Below are 18,064 nucleotides of genomic sequence, written 5' to 3'. Positions count from 1 at the left end.
AAAAATAGAAAGAAAAAGAAAAAGCAAGCAGAAAAAGCCAATAACCCTTAAAACCAAAAGGCAAGGGCAAATAAAAAGGATCCCAAGGCTTTGAGCATCAGTGGATAGGAGGGCCTAAAGGAATAAAATCCTGGTCTAAGCGGCTAAACCAAGCTGTCCCTAACCATGTGCTTGTGGCGTGTAGGTGTCAAGTGAAAACTTGAGACTGAGCGGTTAAAGTCAAGGTCCAAAGCAAAAAAAGAGTGTGCTTAAGAACCCTGGACACCTCTAATTGGGGACTTTAGCAAAGCTGAGTCACAATCTGAAAAGGTTCACCTAATTATGTGTCTGTGGCATTTATGTATCCGGTGGCAATACTGGAAAACAAAGTGCTTAGGGCCACGGCCAAGACTCATAAAGAGGCTGTGTTCAAAAATCATCATACTGAACTAGGAGAGTCAATAACACTATTCGAAATCTGAAGTTCCTATAGATGCCAATCATTCTGAACCTCAATGGATAAAGTGAGATGCCAAAACTATTCAAGAGGCAAAAAGCTATAAGTCCCGCTCATATGATTGGAGCTCTGTTTCATTGATAGTTTGGAATTTATAGTATATTTTCTTCTTTTTATCCTATTTGATTTTAAGTTGCTTGGGGACAAGCAACAATTTAAGTTTGGTGTTGTGATGAGCGGATAATTTATACGCTTTTTGGCATTGTTTTTAGTATGTTTTTAGTAGGATCTAGTTACTTTTAGGGATGTTTTCATTAGTTTTTATGCTAAATTCACATTTCTGGACTTTACTATGAGTTTGTGTGTTTTTCTGTGATTTCAGGTATTTTCTGGCTGAAATTGAGGGACTTGAGCAGAAATCAGATTCAGAGGTTGAAGAAGGACTGCTGATGCTGTTGGATTCTGACCTCCCTGCACTCAAAGTGGATTTTCTGGAGCTACAGAACTCAAAATGGCGCGCTTCCAATTGCGTTGGAAAGTAGACATCCAGGGCTTTCCAGCAATATATAATAGTCCATACTTTGGCCAAGAATTGACGACGTAAACTGGCGTTCAACGCCAGCTTTCTACCCAAATCTGGCATCCAGCGCCAGAAAAGGATCCAAAACCAGAGTTGAACGCCCAAACTGGCACAAAAACTGGCGTTCAACTCCATAAATGGCCTCTGCACGTGCAACACTCAGGCTCAGCCCAAACACACACCAAGTGGGCCCCGGAAGTGGATTTATTCATCAATTACTTACTCATGTAAACCCTAGTGACTAGTTTATTATAAATAGGACCTCTTACTATTGTATTAGACATCTTTTGATCATCTTAGGATCTGAGGATCATCTTTGAACGCATTGTTCTTAGATCAAGGGGGCTGGCCATCTCGGCCATGCCTGGACCTTCACTTATGTATTTTCAACGGTAGAGTTTCTACACTCCATAGATTAAGGTGTGGAGCTCTGCTGTTCCTCAAAGATTAATGAAAGTACTACTGTTTTCTATTCAATTCATCTTATTTCGCTTCTAAGATATCCATTCGCACCCAAGAACGTAATGAAGGTGATGATTATGTGTGAGGCTCATCACCATCTCCCCTACGAACACGTGCCTGACAAACACCTCCGTTCTACATGAAATAAAGCTAGAATGAATATCTCTTAGATCTCCTAACCAGAATCTTCGTGGCGTAAGCTAGAATGATGGCGGCATTCAAGAGAATCCGGAAGGTCTAAACCTTGTCTGTGGTATTCTGAGTAGGATTCAATGATTGAATGACTGTGACGAGCTTCAAACTCGCGAGTGCTGGGCGTTAGTGACAGACGCAAAAGGAGGGTGAATCCTATTCCAGCATGATCGGGAACCGACAGATGAATAGCCGTGCCGTGACAGGGTGCGTGAGCATATTATTCACTGAGAGGAGGGGATGTAGCCACTGACAATGGTGATGCCCTTGCATAAAGCCAGCCATGGAAAGGAGTAAGACTGATTGGATGAAGATAGCAGGAAAGCAGAGGTTCAGAGGAACGAAAAGCATCTCCATTCGCTTATCTGAAATTCCTACCAATGAATTACATAAGTATCTCTATCCCTATTTTATTATATAATATTCGAAAACACCATTATCACTTTATATCTGCCTGACTGAGATTTACAAGGTGACCATAGCTTGCTTCATACCAACAATCTCCGTGGGATTCGACCCTTACTCACGTAAGGTATTACTTGGACGACCCAGTGCACTTGCTGGTTAGTTGTATCGAAGTTGTGACAATTATGTATTAAGATCAGAGCACCAAGTTGCTCACGTTGCCGGGGATTGTTTGAGCCTGGACATCACAATTTCGTGCACCAGTATTCATATTTCATCCATCCATATTCACTACTAAAAAATAGCAAATTACAAAGAGATTTCTCTAACAGAATTGTACTGTCAAAAATACCAATGAATTTTCAACAAATTTTCCGTCGGTAAAAACTGAGAAAAAATTTCACAAAATTTACCTACATATTTTAACATCCCTTGGTAATTTTGTCAATAAAATTGAAATTAAAATTTGAAACTATTACTGCTAACAAAATCGCTCTGTAATCATCTAATAAATCCCTCGAAAAATTGAATTAAGTTAAGCCCTAATGAAACACACCATGATGAAACTTCATTCAATATAAAATCACCGTTCATCTTCTCCGATCCTTCCTTTAAGCTTGCTCTTCTCCCCCCTCTCTCTCTCTCTCTCTCTCTTTCTCTCTCTCTCTCTGATTCGAGTTGAAAATAGGGCAAGTGTGACTTCTCTGTCGCTTCTGCTTTGTCGCCGCACGCATCGCACGAGCTCCCTCCGTCACTGCTCGCTTGCACGAGCTCCCTCTGCCACCGCTCGCTCGCATGAGCTCCCTCCTCTGCTACTCGCATTGTACGAGCTCCCTCTGTCGCCTCTCAGCTTATGTCTCTCTCTATCTCATGCCATCCATCCTCGCCGTTCACAGCCTCGTCGAGTTATCGTGTCACCAGATCTGAAACCTACATGTACGTCTTTATCTATTTTTGATTCTGGAATTGCTGTTGATCTATATTTTTTTGTTGAATTCAAATGTTCATACATTATTGTTGCATCTAAAACTCGATCTGTTCCATTTTCATTTTATGGTTTAGATTTTTGTTCTTGAATCTTCTTCAAGGTTTGAATTTGGTTTTGAAAGTAGCTCCATTAATTGTTATGGCTAAAAGTTTGCGTTGAAGATAATGTATTGTGCCTACTACAGTTCTTCTTCTGAGGTAAGATGGAGAGATTACCATAGTCTTAAATTGGAAAAAGGAATTGGAAGATTTGTTGTTTGAATTTTGCATTTTGCATTTGAAGGAACTATAAATACCAGTTCATGAAATGCAATCTGCTAAGTACATAGATTGAAATTACTTTGTGACTGATTAGAATGAGATTATCAACAATAATTTTGCGCCCTATCAATATTGTAAACCATCTCATAAATCTGAGTAATTTAACAAATATCAGTTGATGTTAATAAACTGTGTTCTTTGTTTCAGCTTGTTCTAGGTGCTGTAAATTTAGAGGTTCTTCTTAGAAGGTATGAGCTTTAAAATATTTACATGATTTTCATATGAAGTAATGTGCTGTTTTTCAGGCCTGGTGTGTAGGGAAATGAAGGTGGTCAAGTGTAGTAAAATTATTTCCTCATCAAACTTTTCATTTCATATGGTTAGTGGAATAATTCAAGATCGGATAAAGAGAAAGCTTATATAAATTGCATATGAAATAACTAGCTCAAGTTTTTGGAAGGTCCTTCTTTCTCAATCTCAAGCTTATATAAATAGCATATGACGTCATTCTTTTTTGGATGTCGCCCGCGAAATGGGTTTTCTCTTCAAATCAGCAACGGCGTCCGCAAAATGGAACAAGAAGCAGCAGGTTCCAAGTCACGAGTGGCGGCCATGAAATGGTGCAGCAGCCATGCTGTGGCTGTCACCCACGAAATGGGGGACATCTTGGACGGCGGCCACGAATTGGTTCCAATTCAATGGCAGCGCACGCGAGTTGGAGCACTTCATATGTACTGGCCATGAAATGCGATCTTCGTGTGCCTATATAAACGTTGCTGGATCAACCACGGAAGAAGCCATTCTATATCCACTCTTGATGCCAGGGCATTTTGGCCAGTTTCACTGACCTTTTCTTTACTGTTTTAGGGTAGTTTCATGCATTTTCTTAGGAAATAAGCAAGTTTTGGGTAGAATTTCACTTCCATCTTGATTCAAGCAAACATTGTGCACTTTACATGATTTCATGAGAATTATGCATGAATTAAATGACAAATTAGATGATCCATGTCTCATGACTTGGATTAGAACTTTGATGCACTCTACTGCTTTATTTTAGGACAAAGGAAGCAAGGAAGAACCACGTTAACAGCCACGTTAGTCTAACTAACGTGACCACTAACGTGGAAAGGGAGCTAGCTTGCAACGTTAATGAGAAAAGTAATCACCAATAACGTCCTCGAAGCCATCATAGCCAACGTTAAGAGTCACGTTAACTAAGTTAACGTGAACTCTAACGTGGAAGAAGAAAATGAAGCCAACGTTAATGACACTCACCTTTGTCACTAACGTTGGACCAAGCTCATATTGGCCACGTTAAGAGCCACGTTAACTCAATTAACGTGGACTCTAACGTGGGGAAGCAAAAGAATGGCCAACGTTAGTGACACTCACCTTTGTCACTAACGTTGGACTAAGCCACTTTGAGCCACGTTAGTTGCCACGTTAACTTAGTTAACGTGGACTCTAACGTGGAGGGAGCAAAGAATCACCAACGTTAGTGACACCCACCTTTGTCACTAACGTTGGAATGAGCCACTATGAGCAACGTTAACTCCCACGTTAACTAAGTTAACATGGAAGCTAACGTGGAGGAAAGAATGATGAGCCAACGTTAGTGACACTCACCTTTGTCACTAACGTTGGAGATGGCTATCACTACCACGTTAGAAGCCACGTTAACCTAGTTAACGTGAACTCTAACGTGGGAAGTAGGGGTATTTTGGAACGTTAGTGACAAAGGTAAGTGTCACTAATGTTCTCAAAGATTTGGCAAGCCTACGTTAAAGGTCACGTTAGCCATACTAACGTGAATTCTAACGTAGGGGGAAGGGAGGACTCTCAACGTTATTAGAAAAGGTAGGTCCTAATAACGTGTGCGAAGGACCAAGAGGCAACGTTAGTGGTCACGTTGGTGCCACTAACGTTGAAGTTAATGTAGATCATCCCTGGGTAGGAACGTTAGTGAAAAAGGTGATTGTCACTAACGTTCTCGAACCCACACTTTCACTTAACGTTAACGCCACTAACGTCCTAAGCTAAAGTCCCTGCCTGCTTCACATTTTCTCTCTGCAAGTAAAGCTAAGCCCACTGAAGAGGATAACTGCTTCAAACTCAAGATCCAAAGGCCCATATCCAAGACTTGAAGAACCAACTAGAAGATCAGAAGAGTAGTATATATAGGGGTAGTTTTGAATTAAAAAAAAGGAGCTTTTGGCATTATTAGAATTACTCTCTGTATTTTACTTTCTCTGCGACTTTTAGTTTAATTCTCAGAATGTATTCTCCATCTATGCTTTTCATTCCCAGAGCTATGAACAACTAAACCCCTTTCATTGGGTTAGGGAGCTCTGTTGTAATTTGATGGATCAATAATAGTTTTCATTATCATTCTTCTCTCTTTTCTCTTGATTTTACTAGAAAGCTTTCAATCTTCATCCAATTGAGTAGTTATCTTGGAAAAGAAGCTATTCATACTTGGATCTCTTCTGAACCTTGGAAGAGGAATGAAGAGATCATGCTAGAATTGCTTTCTCATGTTGGACCAAATTGGAGTTTGGGCGGATATGGTGACATATAATTCTCCCAATATTTTGATTTGGAAATACATGTGGTATAATCAGTGACCACACTTCATCTCTTCTCATGAGCAATTAGACCAAGGAATTGGCTATTGATCTAATTTGAGAGATTGAATTACCAAGGAATTGGAATTCAATCACTTAAGATTGCCAAGGAGATCAATGAATGCATTGATTGAGGAAGAGATGAAAATGAACTTGATCCGGAGAATGCAACATCTCCTAAGCCCAATGAACTCCCCATTTCTGATCTTACCCATTCTCTTTACTTTCTGCTATTTACTTTCATGCTAAACTCCCCTTCTCCATTTAAGATTCTGCAATTTACATTCCGTCATTTATTTTCTGCAATTTACTTTCCTGCCATTTAATTTCCTGCAAATTCTCAACCCAATTTCTGCTTAGCTCAACTAGAACATTCTTACAATTAAAGTTGCTTAACCAATCAATCCCTGTGGGATTCGACCTCACTCTATTGTGAGTTTTTACTTGACGACAATTCGGTATACTTGCCGAGGGAGATTTTTTAAAGGACAAGTTTCCGTGCATCAAGTTTATGACGCCATTTCCGGGGATTGATTTTGTATCAACAATGATTAAATTGGTGGATAACTAGATTGAGCATTTGTTTTTATTTTGTTTGATTTAAATTCATTTGAGTAATTTACTTTCTGTTTGGCTATTTTCTTCCCTTTTTTCCTACCCATTTTCTTAGTTGTTTACAATTCAGTCACTAACCCACTAACTGTTTGATATATTACATCACTCACACTAACAGCATTTCTGTAGAAATTACTGTCTGCATCTATCTCTCTTGCTTGTGCCTTGTTGGTTGTATGATAGGTAGAAGAAGCGGGGCTTCAACTTCCTTTGATTCTGAACCTAAGAGGACCTTCCTTAGATTAATGAGGGAAACAAGAGGAAAGAGAGTAGTCGGTACTGAGGAAGAGGAAGAGTACTTTGAACCAGATATGGATGAGAATATGAAAAACCATCATGAAGAAGAGGCTCACAACCATGGCAGAGAAGGTCCAGCGCATCAGGCTGGGCAAGAGAGAAGAGTTCTGGGTTCTTACATCAACCCAAACCCAGGAAATTGTGGGAATAGCATCCAAAGGCCAACCATACATGCCAACAACTTTGAACTAAAGCCACAACTCATCACCCTTGTTCAGAACAATTGTTCATTCGGAGGAAGTGTCCAAGAAGACCCCAATCAACATCTAACCACCTTCCTGAGGATATGCGATACTGTGAAGCCTAATGGTGTTCATTCTGACACTTATAGACTACTTCTGTTCCCTTTCTCACTCAAGGACAAAGCATCTAAATGGCTGGAATCCTTTCCAAAGGAAAGTTTAGCAACCTGGGAAGATGTGGTGAATAAGTTCTTGGCAAGATTCTATCCTCCTCAACGGATCAACAGGTTGAGAGCTGAGGTACAAACTTTTAGGCAGCAAGATGGTGAGACTCTATATGAAGCATGGGAGAGGTTTAAGGACCTGACAAGAAGATGCCCGCCAGATATGTTCAATGAATGGGTGCAGTTGCATATTTTCTATGAAGGCCTTACGTATGAATCAAAGAAGGCAGTAGACCACTCATCCAGGGGATCTCTGAACAAGAAGAAGACCATTGAAGAAGCCATAGATGTCATTGAGACTGTAGCAGAGAATAACTACTTCTATGCTTCTAAAAGAGGTAACACTAGAGGAGTGATGGAGCTGAACAACGTGGATGCACTGCTAGCTCAAAACAAGATGATTACCAAGCAATTAGCTGACCTCACCAAGAAGATGGAGAGGAATCAAGTAGCAGCAATAACCACTTCAGCAGCAACCCAAGAAGGAGTGAATGAAGAAGCAGAGGGTGATCAGGAACATGCCAACTACATTAGGAATTCACCTAGGCAGCACCATGACCCATACTCCAAAACATATAATCCTGGTTGGAGGAACCACCCAAACTTTGGGTAGGGAAATCAATAGGATCAAGGCCAAGATCAGAGACGCCACAACCCCAGCAACAATACAACTCACCAACATTCCACACAGAGATCATATCAGCACCCACCTAACAACACTTCTCAACATCCATACCAAAGTCAAAATGGCCCTTCTCATCCCTCCAATCTCAACTCTCCATCATTGGAAGAAAGACTATCAAGGATTGAGACTCTACTTGAAGGCATATGCAAAGAAATTCAAGACAGTAAAGCATTCAGAGATGAAGTGCGGTCCAATATGCAGAATCAAGATGCTGCCATCAAGAAACTTGAGATACAAATTGGGTACCTATTCAAGCAAATTCCCAGCCACAACCTTCACAGCGATACTGACTCAAACCTAAGGGAGGAATGTCAGGCTATCACCCTTAGGAGCGGGAAAGAACTAAAGAAAACCTCCTAGAAACCACAAGAAAAGGACTCAAGTGAAAAGGAAGAGAAGCAAAATGAAGTTCGAGTTTTCACTTCGAGTTCGCAAAAAAGGGAAGAAATGCTGAAGCCAGAAGTCCCAAGAGTCCCATACCTTCAGCAATTGAAGAAGAAGGGGGATGACAACCAGTTCTTAAGATTTTTGGAAATCTTTAAGAAACTACAAATCAACATACCCTTTGCTGAAGCAATAGAGCAAATGCCGCTTTACGCCAAGTTTTTAAAGGAGCTAATGACTAAGAAGAGAAGCTGGAAGAGCAACGAGACTGTGATACTAACTGAGGAATGTAGTGCTATCATTCAGCATAAACTACCCCAGAAATTGAAGGATCCTGGGAGCTTCCAGATCCCTTGTATTATAGGGGAAATCACAGTGGAGAAGGCTCTATGTGACTTAGGAGCTAGCATAAATTTGATGTCAGTAGCTATGATGAGAAAGATGAAGATCGAGGAGGCTAAGCCAACAAAAATGGCCTTACAACTGGCAGACCGATCGTTCAAATTCCCTCATGGCGTAGTGGAAGATTTGCTGGTGAAAGTGGGGAATTTCATCTTCCCAGCAGACTTTGTAGTGCTAGACATGCAGGAGGAAGCCAAGGCCTCCATCATCCTGGGAAGGCCGTTCTTGGCCACTGCTGGAGCTGTCATTGATGTCCAAAAATGTGACCTCACCCTGAGATTACACAATGAAAAGATGACATTCAACGTGTTCAAGGCCATGAGTTACCCACCAGAACAATGGGGAGAATGTATGAGGTTGGACTCACTGGAAGATGCAATGCAGGAGAGTTTCAAAGAAGAAAAACCTGAAGGGTTAACAGAGGAGGAATCAACGTTTAGTGAAGAGGCTGCAACAACGGAGATTCATATACAAGGTGCACCAAAAGAAGAGAATGAAAAGTTAGAAGCACCCAAACTTGAACTCAAAGCACTGCCACCCACTCTCAAATATGCATACTTAGGAGAGAATGAAAGTTACCCAGTGATCATAAACTCATCCCTCAGCCAAAACCAAGAGGATGAACTACTTCAAGTGTTGCGAAAGCATAAAGATGCCATAGGATGGACGCTCGCTGACCTGAAAGGAATCATTTTGGCCATATGCATGTATAAGATACTGTTGGAAGATGATGCTAAACCATCCATTCAATCCCAAAGGAGGCTGAACCCAGTCATGAAGGAAGTGGTACAGAAAGAAGTTATGAAGTTATGGCAGGGAGGGGTAATCTACCCGATCTCAGACAGCCCCTGCGTCAGCCCCGTGCATGTCGTCCCAAAGAAGGGAGGAATCACTGTAGTCCCCAATGAGAAGAACGAACTAATTCCTACAAGGACCGTCACAGGATGGCGGATGTGCATAGACTACAAAAAACTCAATGAAGCTACACGAAAAGATCATTTTCCCCTTCCATTCATGGATCAGATGTTGGAAAGACTTGCAGGGCACGTATATTATTGTTTTCTCGACGGTTATTCAGGATATAACCAAATAGTGGTTGATCCCAGAGACCAAGAGAAAACCTCATTCACTTGCCCATATGGAGTGTTTGCCTACAGGCGCATGCCATTTGGGCTATGTAATGCACCTACGACTTTCCAACGCTGCATGCTTTCTATCTTCTCAGATATGATAGAGAAATTCATTGAAGTATTTATGGATGATTTCTCGGTATTCGGAGATTCCTTTCCTAGTTGCCTAAATCACCTAGCCTTGGTATTGAAAAGGTGCCAAGAGACCAATCTGGTCTTGAATTGGGAGAAATGTCACTTTATGGTGATAGAAGGAATAGTCCTTGACCATAAGGTTTCTAACCAAGGCATTGAGGTGGACAGAGCTAAAGTGGAACTTATTGAAAAACTGCCTCCACCCAGTGATGTCAAGGCAATTAGGAGTTTTTTAGGGCATGCTGGCTTTTACAGAAGGTTTATTAAAGATTTTTCAAAGATAGCCAAGCCCTTAAGCAATCTCCTTGTATCTGATACACCATTTGTCTTCGATGAAACATGCATGCTAGCGTTCGAAAATTTGAAAAAGAGGTTGTCCTCTGCCCCTATCATTTTCCCACCTGATTGGAACCTACCATTTGAATTGATGTGTGATGCATCTGATTTTGCAGTTGGGGCCGTGTTAGGGCAGAGGAGAGATAAATTAGTACATGGGATATACTATGCTAGCAAAGTCCTCAATGAAACTAAAAGAAATTATACCACTACTGAAAAGGATTTGCTGGCAATAGTTTTCGCATTTGACAAGTTTAGATCATACCTCATTGGTGCTAAAGTGATTATTTTCACAGATCACACAACACTTAAATATTTGTTTGCCAAGCAAGAATCAAATCCAAGACTAATAAGATGGATCTTATTGTTGCAGGAATTCAATATTGAGATTAGAGACAAGAAATGAGTGGAGAACAAGGTAGCAGATCACCTATCCAGAATCCCTCATAATAAAGATGGAACACATGATACAAGTGTAAATAAGCTCTTCCCAGATGAGCAACTGATGACGGTTCACAAAGCACCATGGTTTGCAAACATTGCCAACTTCAAGGCAACTGGGGCTTTACCTCCAGAAATTAACAAACATAAAAAAAGAAAGCTCATCAATGATGCAAAATATTTTGTCTGGGATGAGCCATATCTCTTCAAGAAGTGTTCAGATGGAATCTTGAGAAGATGTGTTTCAGAAGAAGAAGGAAGAGAAGTCCTATGGAACTGCCATGGCTCGTGCTATGGAGGCCACTTTGGAGGGGAAAGAACTGCCGCAAAGGTGTTACAGAGTAGATTCTTTTGGCCAACCCTTTTCAAGAATGCCAAGGAAGTAGCAAGGAGCTGCAATGAGTGCCAAAGAGCTGGAAACCTACCCAAGAGAAATGAGATGCCACAGAATTTCATCTTAGAGCTGGAACTGTTCGACGTATGGAGAATAGATTTCATGGGACCATTCCCAACCTCATATTCAAACAAGTATATCTTGGTAGCAATGGATTATGTCTCCAAATGGGTAGAAGCTATTGCATCCCCAACAAATGATAACAAGGTGGTCATGAACTTCCTCAGAAAGAATATTTTTAGCCGGTTTGGAGTCCCACGAGCACTCATCAGTGATGGAGGAAGCCATTTCTGTAACAGACCACTAGAAGCTCTTCTCTTGAGATACGGCGTAAAACATAAGGTTGCCACGCCTTACCACCCCCAAACAAGTGGGCAAACCGAGATATCCAACAGAGAATTGAAAAGGATTCTGGAGAAAACTGTAGGAGCAGCAAGAAAGGACTGGCCGAAGAAGCTAGATGATGCTCTCTGGGCATACAGAACAACATTCAAAACACCGATCGGGATGTCACCATATCAACTGGTGTATGGGAAAGTTTGTCATTTACCATTGGAGCTGGAACACAAAGCTCTCTGGGCTCTCAAGATACTAAATTTTGACAGCATTGCTGCTGGTGCAAAGAGGATCTTGCAGCTGCAAGAGATAGAGGAGTTTAGATCTCAAGCCTATGAAAATGCCAAGATTTATAAAGAAAAGGCGAAGAGAAGACATGACCTCCATCTGGCACCCAGGAGTTTTGAAAAGGGACAGCAAGTACTACTCTACAACTCCAAATTGAGACTGTTCCCAGGAAAACTCAAATCAAGGTGGTCAGGACCCTTTCTTGTCACACAGGTATCGCCATATGGACACATAGAAATCATGGATGAGAGTTCGAAGAGGACTTTCACTGTAAATGGACAAAGGCTCAAACACTACATGGGCAACATGGGGGAAAACCCCAAAGTAAAGTACCATCTCAAGTAATGGAGGAATCGTCAAGCTAGCGACGCTAAAAGAGCGCTTTGTTGGGAGGCAACCCAACCTAAGGTAGTTCCCTTTTCATTGTCATTTCAATAAAGATCACAAGTAGTTTTCCCTGTATTGCGAGGAGCTAAATTTGGTGTTACACACCAAAACAATCCAAGAGTGAAAGTGTAATTCTAAGTTTGGTGTTCCACCAGAGATACTAGTTAGAATCACACTACACTCCAATGGCAAATTGCTAACTCCAACCAATCAGGGGAACCACTTAGCAGTAGTTTAGTCTTTAGTTCATAGTTGACCTGTTAATAACAACACATGAGGTTCTCTGCATGTATTGAATCTGTTGTACTAGGCAAGGAACTAAGTTTGGTGTTCGCACACCAGATTAAGTTCAGAAATTCACAAGCATACATGCAGGCTAACTATTTCTCAAGTGCTTTGGGAACAAGCAACTTCCAATAACCTTGCAGGAATCTTCTGGAGAAATGATGCACCATCATCCAAGGAAGTGGAGTAGAATGCAAAAACTATGGATGATGATAACAAAGAGACAGCTAGAAACCATCACCAGAAGGTTGTATTGTTACTTAATTCCATATACTTGGAATGCTAAAAATTGGAAGTCCGAATGTGCCCTTGATTGATAGTTACTCATTAGTTTAAATCATTAGAATTTAATGCTTGTTTTCATTGCTTTTGTCATATGTGTGCTGTCCAAGATACCTTCTGCATCTTCACCTTGCCTACTTGTATGCTTGTCCTTTTAAGTTAAATAAAAAGAGAATGTATGTTATGAAAAACCAGAGTGGAGTTCATATTGTGGAGTAAGTTCCTAAGTTTATGGTATGGTAATAGATTAGCTAAGTTGGTTCACCAATAAGGTAGGAAGGCAACTATCTGTCCTGAATCATATGCTTGAAACACACCCCATGAGACTAGCTAAATAACAAGATCCTAATAAAAAAAAGGGGAAAAGAAAAATGAAAGTTGGGAAATAAAAGAAAAAGAGTAAGAAATAAGCTAGGCACCAAAGGTTTGAATCATGAGGCATATGTCTGTGGTGCTCCTGTGTAAGGGATTTACTTGGATGAATAAGCTCTTTGGGGTGCCTTATCACTTGGTAACTTGGGTTAACTAACCCGGGATTATCAGCTGAAAGTCCACTATCAAGAGTAACCCTTGCTACAGAACACTTAGTAACCCAAAGAGGTGCTGGACACCAAGGTCTCAAGAAAGAAAATAAACAAACCATGTGCCTGTGGTGTGTATGTATGGGGGAAAGAGACTTGAGGGAGTAAGTCCTTAGGGGTGTCTTAACACCTAGCACCTTGAACCAACTGGTTCGGGAGTGCTGGCTGAAAGCTTATCTTAAAGAGTCGCCCCCTCACAGAGCACCTAGTCTAAAAAGCACAATCAAACCTTGAAAACCACAAAAGGATCAATGAATAAAAGTCTCATAGGGTGCAATCAAGTGAGTATTCCAAGACATGATAAAGGTCTGAAAGCCAGTGAAGGAATAAACCTAAGTTGCTATGCATGAAACCACCATAAAATCAAGGACATGACTTCCACAATAATGACTCATTTCTCTTGGCATTCCATTCATCATTCTCTTGTTCCAGTACTTTCTTAGGGACAAGCAAGCTTTAAGTTTGGTGTTGTGATCCCAGGGCATTTTGGCCAGTTTCACTGACCTTTTCTTTACTGTTTTAGGGTAGTTTCATGCATTTTCTTAGGAAATAAGCAAGTTTTGGGTAGAATTTCACTTACATCTTGATTCAAGCAAACATTGTACACTTTACATGATTTCATGAGAATTATGCATGAATTAAATGACAAATTGGATGATGCATGTCTCATGACTTGGATTAGAACTTTGATGCACTATACTGCTTTATTTCAGGACAAAGGAAGCAAGGAAGAACCACGTTAACAGCCACGTTAGTCTAACTAACGTGACCACTAACGTGGAAAGGGAGCTAGCTTGCAACGTTAATGAGAAAAGTAATCGCCAATAACGTCCTCGAAGCCATCATAGCCCACGTTAAGAGTCACGTTAACTAAGTTAACGTGAACTCTAACGTGGAAGAAGAAAATGAAGCCAACGTTAATGACACTCACCTTTGTCACTAACGTTGGACCAAGCTCATATTGGCCACGTTAAGAGCCACGTTAACTCAATTAACGTGGACTCTAACGTGGGGAAGCAAAAGAATGGCCAACGTTAGTGACACTCACCTTTGTCACTAACGTTGGACTAAGCCACTTTGAGCCACGTTAGTTGCCACGTTAACTTAGTTAACGTGGACTCTAACGTAGAGGGAGCAAAGAATCGCCAACGTTAGTGACACCCACCTTTGTCACTAACGTTGGAATGAGCCACTATGAGCAACGTTAACTCCCACGTTAACTTAGTTAACGTGGAAGCTAACGTGGAGGAAAGAATGATGAGCCAACGTTAGTGACACTCACCTTTGTCACTAACGTTGGAGATGGCTATCACTACCACGTTAGAAGCCACGTTAACCTAGTTAACGTGAACTCTAACGTGGGAAGTAGGGGTGTTTTGGAACGTTAGTGACAAAGGTAAGTGTCACTAACGTTCTCGAAGATTTGGCAAGCCTACGTTAAAGGTCACGTTAGCCACACTAACGTGAACTCTAACGTAGGGGGAAGGGAGGACTTTCAACGTTATTGGAAAAGGTAGGTCCCAATAACGTGTGCGAAGGACCAAGAGGCAACGTTAGTGGTCACGTTGGTGCCACTAACATTGATGTTAACGTAGATCATCCCTGGGGTAGGAACGTTAGTGAAAAAGGTGATTGTCACTAACGTTCTCGAACCCACACTTTCACTTAACGTTAACGCCACTAACGTCCTAAGCTAAAGTCCCTGCCTGCTTCACACTTTCTCTCTGCAAGTAAAGCTAAGCTCACTGAAGAGGATAACTGCTTCAAACTCAAGATCCAAAGGCCCATATCCAAGACTTGAAGAACCAACTAGAAGATCAGAAGAGTAGTATATATAGGGGTAGTTTTGAATTAAAAAAAGGAGCTTTTGGCATTATTAGAATTACTCTCTGTATTTTTCTTTCTCTGCGACTTTTAGTTTAATTCTCAGAATGTATTCTCCATCTATGCTTTTCATTCCTAGAGCTATGAACAACTAAACCCCTTTCATTGGGTTAGGGAGCTCTGTTGTAATTTGATGGATCAATAATAGTTTTCATTATCCTTCTTCTCTCTTTTCTCTTGATTTTACTAGAAAGCTTTCAATCTTCATCCAATTGAGTAGTTATCTTGGAAAAGAAGCTATTCATACTTGGATCTCTTCTGAACCTTGGAAGAGGAATGAAGAGATCATGCTAGAATTGCTTTCTCATGTTGGACCAAATTGGGGTTTGGGTGGATATGGTGACATATAATTCTCCCAATACTTTGATTTGAAAATACATGTGGTATAATCAGTGACCACACTTCATCTCTTCTCATGAGCAATTAGACCAAGGAATTGGCTATTGATCTAATTTGAGAGATTGAATTACCAAGGAATTGGAATTCAATCACTTAAGATTGCCAAGGAGATCAATGAATGCATTGATTGAGGAAGAGATGAAAATGAACTTGATTCGGAGAATGCAACATCTCCTAAGCCCAATGAACTCCCCATTTCTGATCTTACCCATTCTCTTTACTTTCTACTATTTACTTTCATGCTAAACTCCCCTTCCCCATTTAAGATTCTGCAATTTACCTTCCGTCATTTATTTTCTGCAATTTACTTTCTCGCCATTTAATTTTCTGCAAATTCTCAACCCAATTTTTGCTTAGCTCAACTAGAACTTTCTTCTAATTAAAGTTGCTTGACCAATCAATCCTTGTGGGATTCCACCTCACTCTATTGTGAGTTTTTACTTGACGATAATTCGGTATACTTTCCGAGGGAGATTTGTTAAAGGACAAGTTTTCGTGCATCAACTCTCCTCCTACTCTCCAATATTGCTCTCAACGTCACAACCTTCTTTCTCTCTAAAAAATTTTTTGGGTGTTAGGATTGGGTTGTTTTGTATATGGCTTCGGAAAACGTTTATTTGATTATATACCCCAATGGAGAAATTTCTCATACAGCAGAAGGTATTACATTCGTTTGCGACGATCCATTATGGATAATGATTCCGCCATAGATATCGTTGCAAGATCTGAAGAATTTGATTCTGGTACATACCGGAATGGTTGGGAAAAAAGAAATCACGAAGCTAACTTATAGGATGCCGGTTGCAGTGGCCAACTCGTTTGCGTATCAAAAAATACAGATAAAATCTGATCAGCATGTGTCGATGATGTTCTCTTATCATCGCAGCATAGGAAGCATATATTCGTTGGAGCTTTGTCTGAATCTTTAGGATATTGGCGGAAGCTGGTCCAGTTCTAATAATGTGGATGGTGTGAGAAATCTGGCAGGGGCTGATTTTGTACTAGGTCCGGATACAAGTAGGGCCCGTCGTCCAAGCTTCAATGCGTTTGTGGTGCGGGAACAGAATGCAAATATTCGTGAAGCACGCCCCTCCCCTTCTACCATACTTGGGTTTGATAAGCATCCCGATGTTGGCATCGCTGAAATGTCTGACGAGGATGACATTGAAGAATTCAGCGGTGATGAGGCAGAAGCCGTTCCAGAAATGCAAACTCTGCATGGCGACTCTGTTTCTCCAACACCTATCGAACCGGTAGGTGGTGGTGTATCCTCCAGCACACCAGCACACTACCTGTCTCTAAATCTTGGAGCAATACATTCAAGTAACGCAGAGGACAGAGCGAGCAGCTACGCTCTGTCAGGCGAGATGGAGCTCGAGATTGGGTTAAAGTTTTTGAACCGGGAAACAGCGATGCTGGCAGTAAAAAAGTACAACATCCGTAGGAGTACAGAGTATAAGGTGGTAGAGTCAGACCAAAGTAGGTATGTATGTCAATGCAAGAAGTTTGGTGACCAATGTCGTTGGATGGTACGGGTTGCGAAGACAAGGTCTTCTAGATTTTGGGAAATTTGAAAATACGAAGGGCCTCATAGTTGCTTGGCAAGTTCGATGTCTCAAGACCACACTCAACTTGATAGCAATGTGATATGCCAGCACATATTCCCCATGGTGCATGCTGATGCGACAATTTGTGTAAAGGTGTTACAAGGATCAGTAGAGTCAGCGTACGGGTACAAGGTGTCTTACAAGAAGGTTTGGCACGCGAAGCAGAAGGCAATCGCAAGGATCTACGGTGATTGGGATGAGTCGTATGACCAGCTGCGTAGATACTTCAATGCGCTGCAAGCTTTCGTCCCAGGTATTCCTTGCATTTTACTTTCGTATGGTCTTTGCTCTTCATTGTCCATTTACTCCTTAACAACTTTGACTAAGTAAAACAATTTCGCAACAGGGACAATTGTTGACCTCCAAACGGTTCCGTACTATGTCAGAAACACTCTTGACCGTGATAGTGTCATGTTTTACCAGGTTTTCTGGTCGTTCCCTTCATGTGTTCAAGCTTTTAGGCACTGTAAACCGCTGGTGTCAGTGGACGGAACACACCTGTATGGTAAGTACGCTGGCACCCTTCTCATGGGCATAGCACATGATGGAAACAATAACATTCTACTCGTCGCTTTCGCACTTGTCGAAAAAGAGAATACAGATTCATGGTACTTCTTTCTGACCAATTTGAGGAGACATGTAGCGACTAGGCCAGGAGTTCTGCTCATCTCCGATAGGCATGCGGCAATAAAGGCCACATTGGAGCGTGAAGGATGTGGCTGGGAACACAATGTTTACTGTGTACGACATATTGCCTCCAACTTCGCAACAAGTTTCAAGAGTAAGGAAGCCAAAAGACACCTGGTTAATGCCGCGTATTCGAAGACGCAAGAGCAGGCGTAG

At 41.2% G+C, this 18,064-nt stretch overlaps 1 protein-coding gene and 1 non-coding gene across 2 annotated transcripts; one reads left to right on the top strand and one right to left on the bottom strand.

Moving 5' to 3' along the window:
- Positions 1-7,326: 7,326 nt before the first annotated feature.
- Positions 7,327-7,433, bottom strand: LOC148576870 (small nucleolar RNA R71). Its single transcript, XR_015904641.1, has one exon. It is a non-coding gene; the product is annotated as a small nucleolar RNA R71 (small nucleolar RNA).
- Positions 7,434-17,224: 9,791 nt separating this feature from the next.
- On the top strand, positions 17,225-18,064 carry LOC107607354 (uncharacterized). Its single transcript, XM_016309322.1, has 2 exons — positions 17,225-17,474; positions 17,568-18,064. The coding sequence occupies exons 1-2, from the start codon at positions 17,225-17,227 to the stop codon at positions 18,062-18,064; spliced, it is 747 nt and encodes a 248-aa protein (XP_016164808.1).

This window comes from Arachis ipaensis, chromosome B1, assembly GCF_059453495.1.
Source record: "Arachis ipaensis isolate K30076 ecotype BB chromosome B1, ASM5945349v1, whole genome shotgun sequence".
NCBI classification, from domain to species: Eukaryota; Viridiplantae; Streptophyta; class Magnoliopsida; order Fabales; family Fabaceae; genus Arachis; species Arachis ipaensis.
The sequence above is the reverse complement of the archived record's forward strand: the minus strand, read 5'-3'. Positions and strand labels throughout refer to the sequence as shown.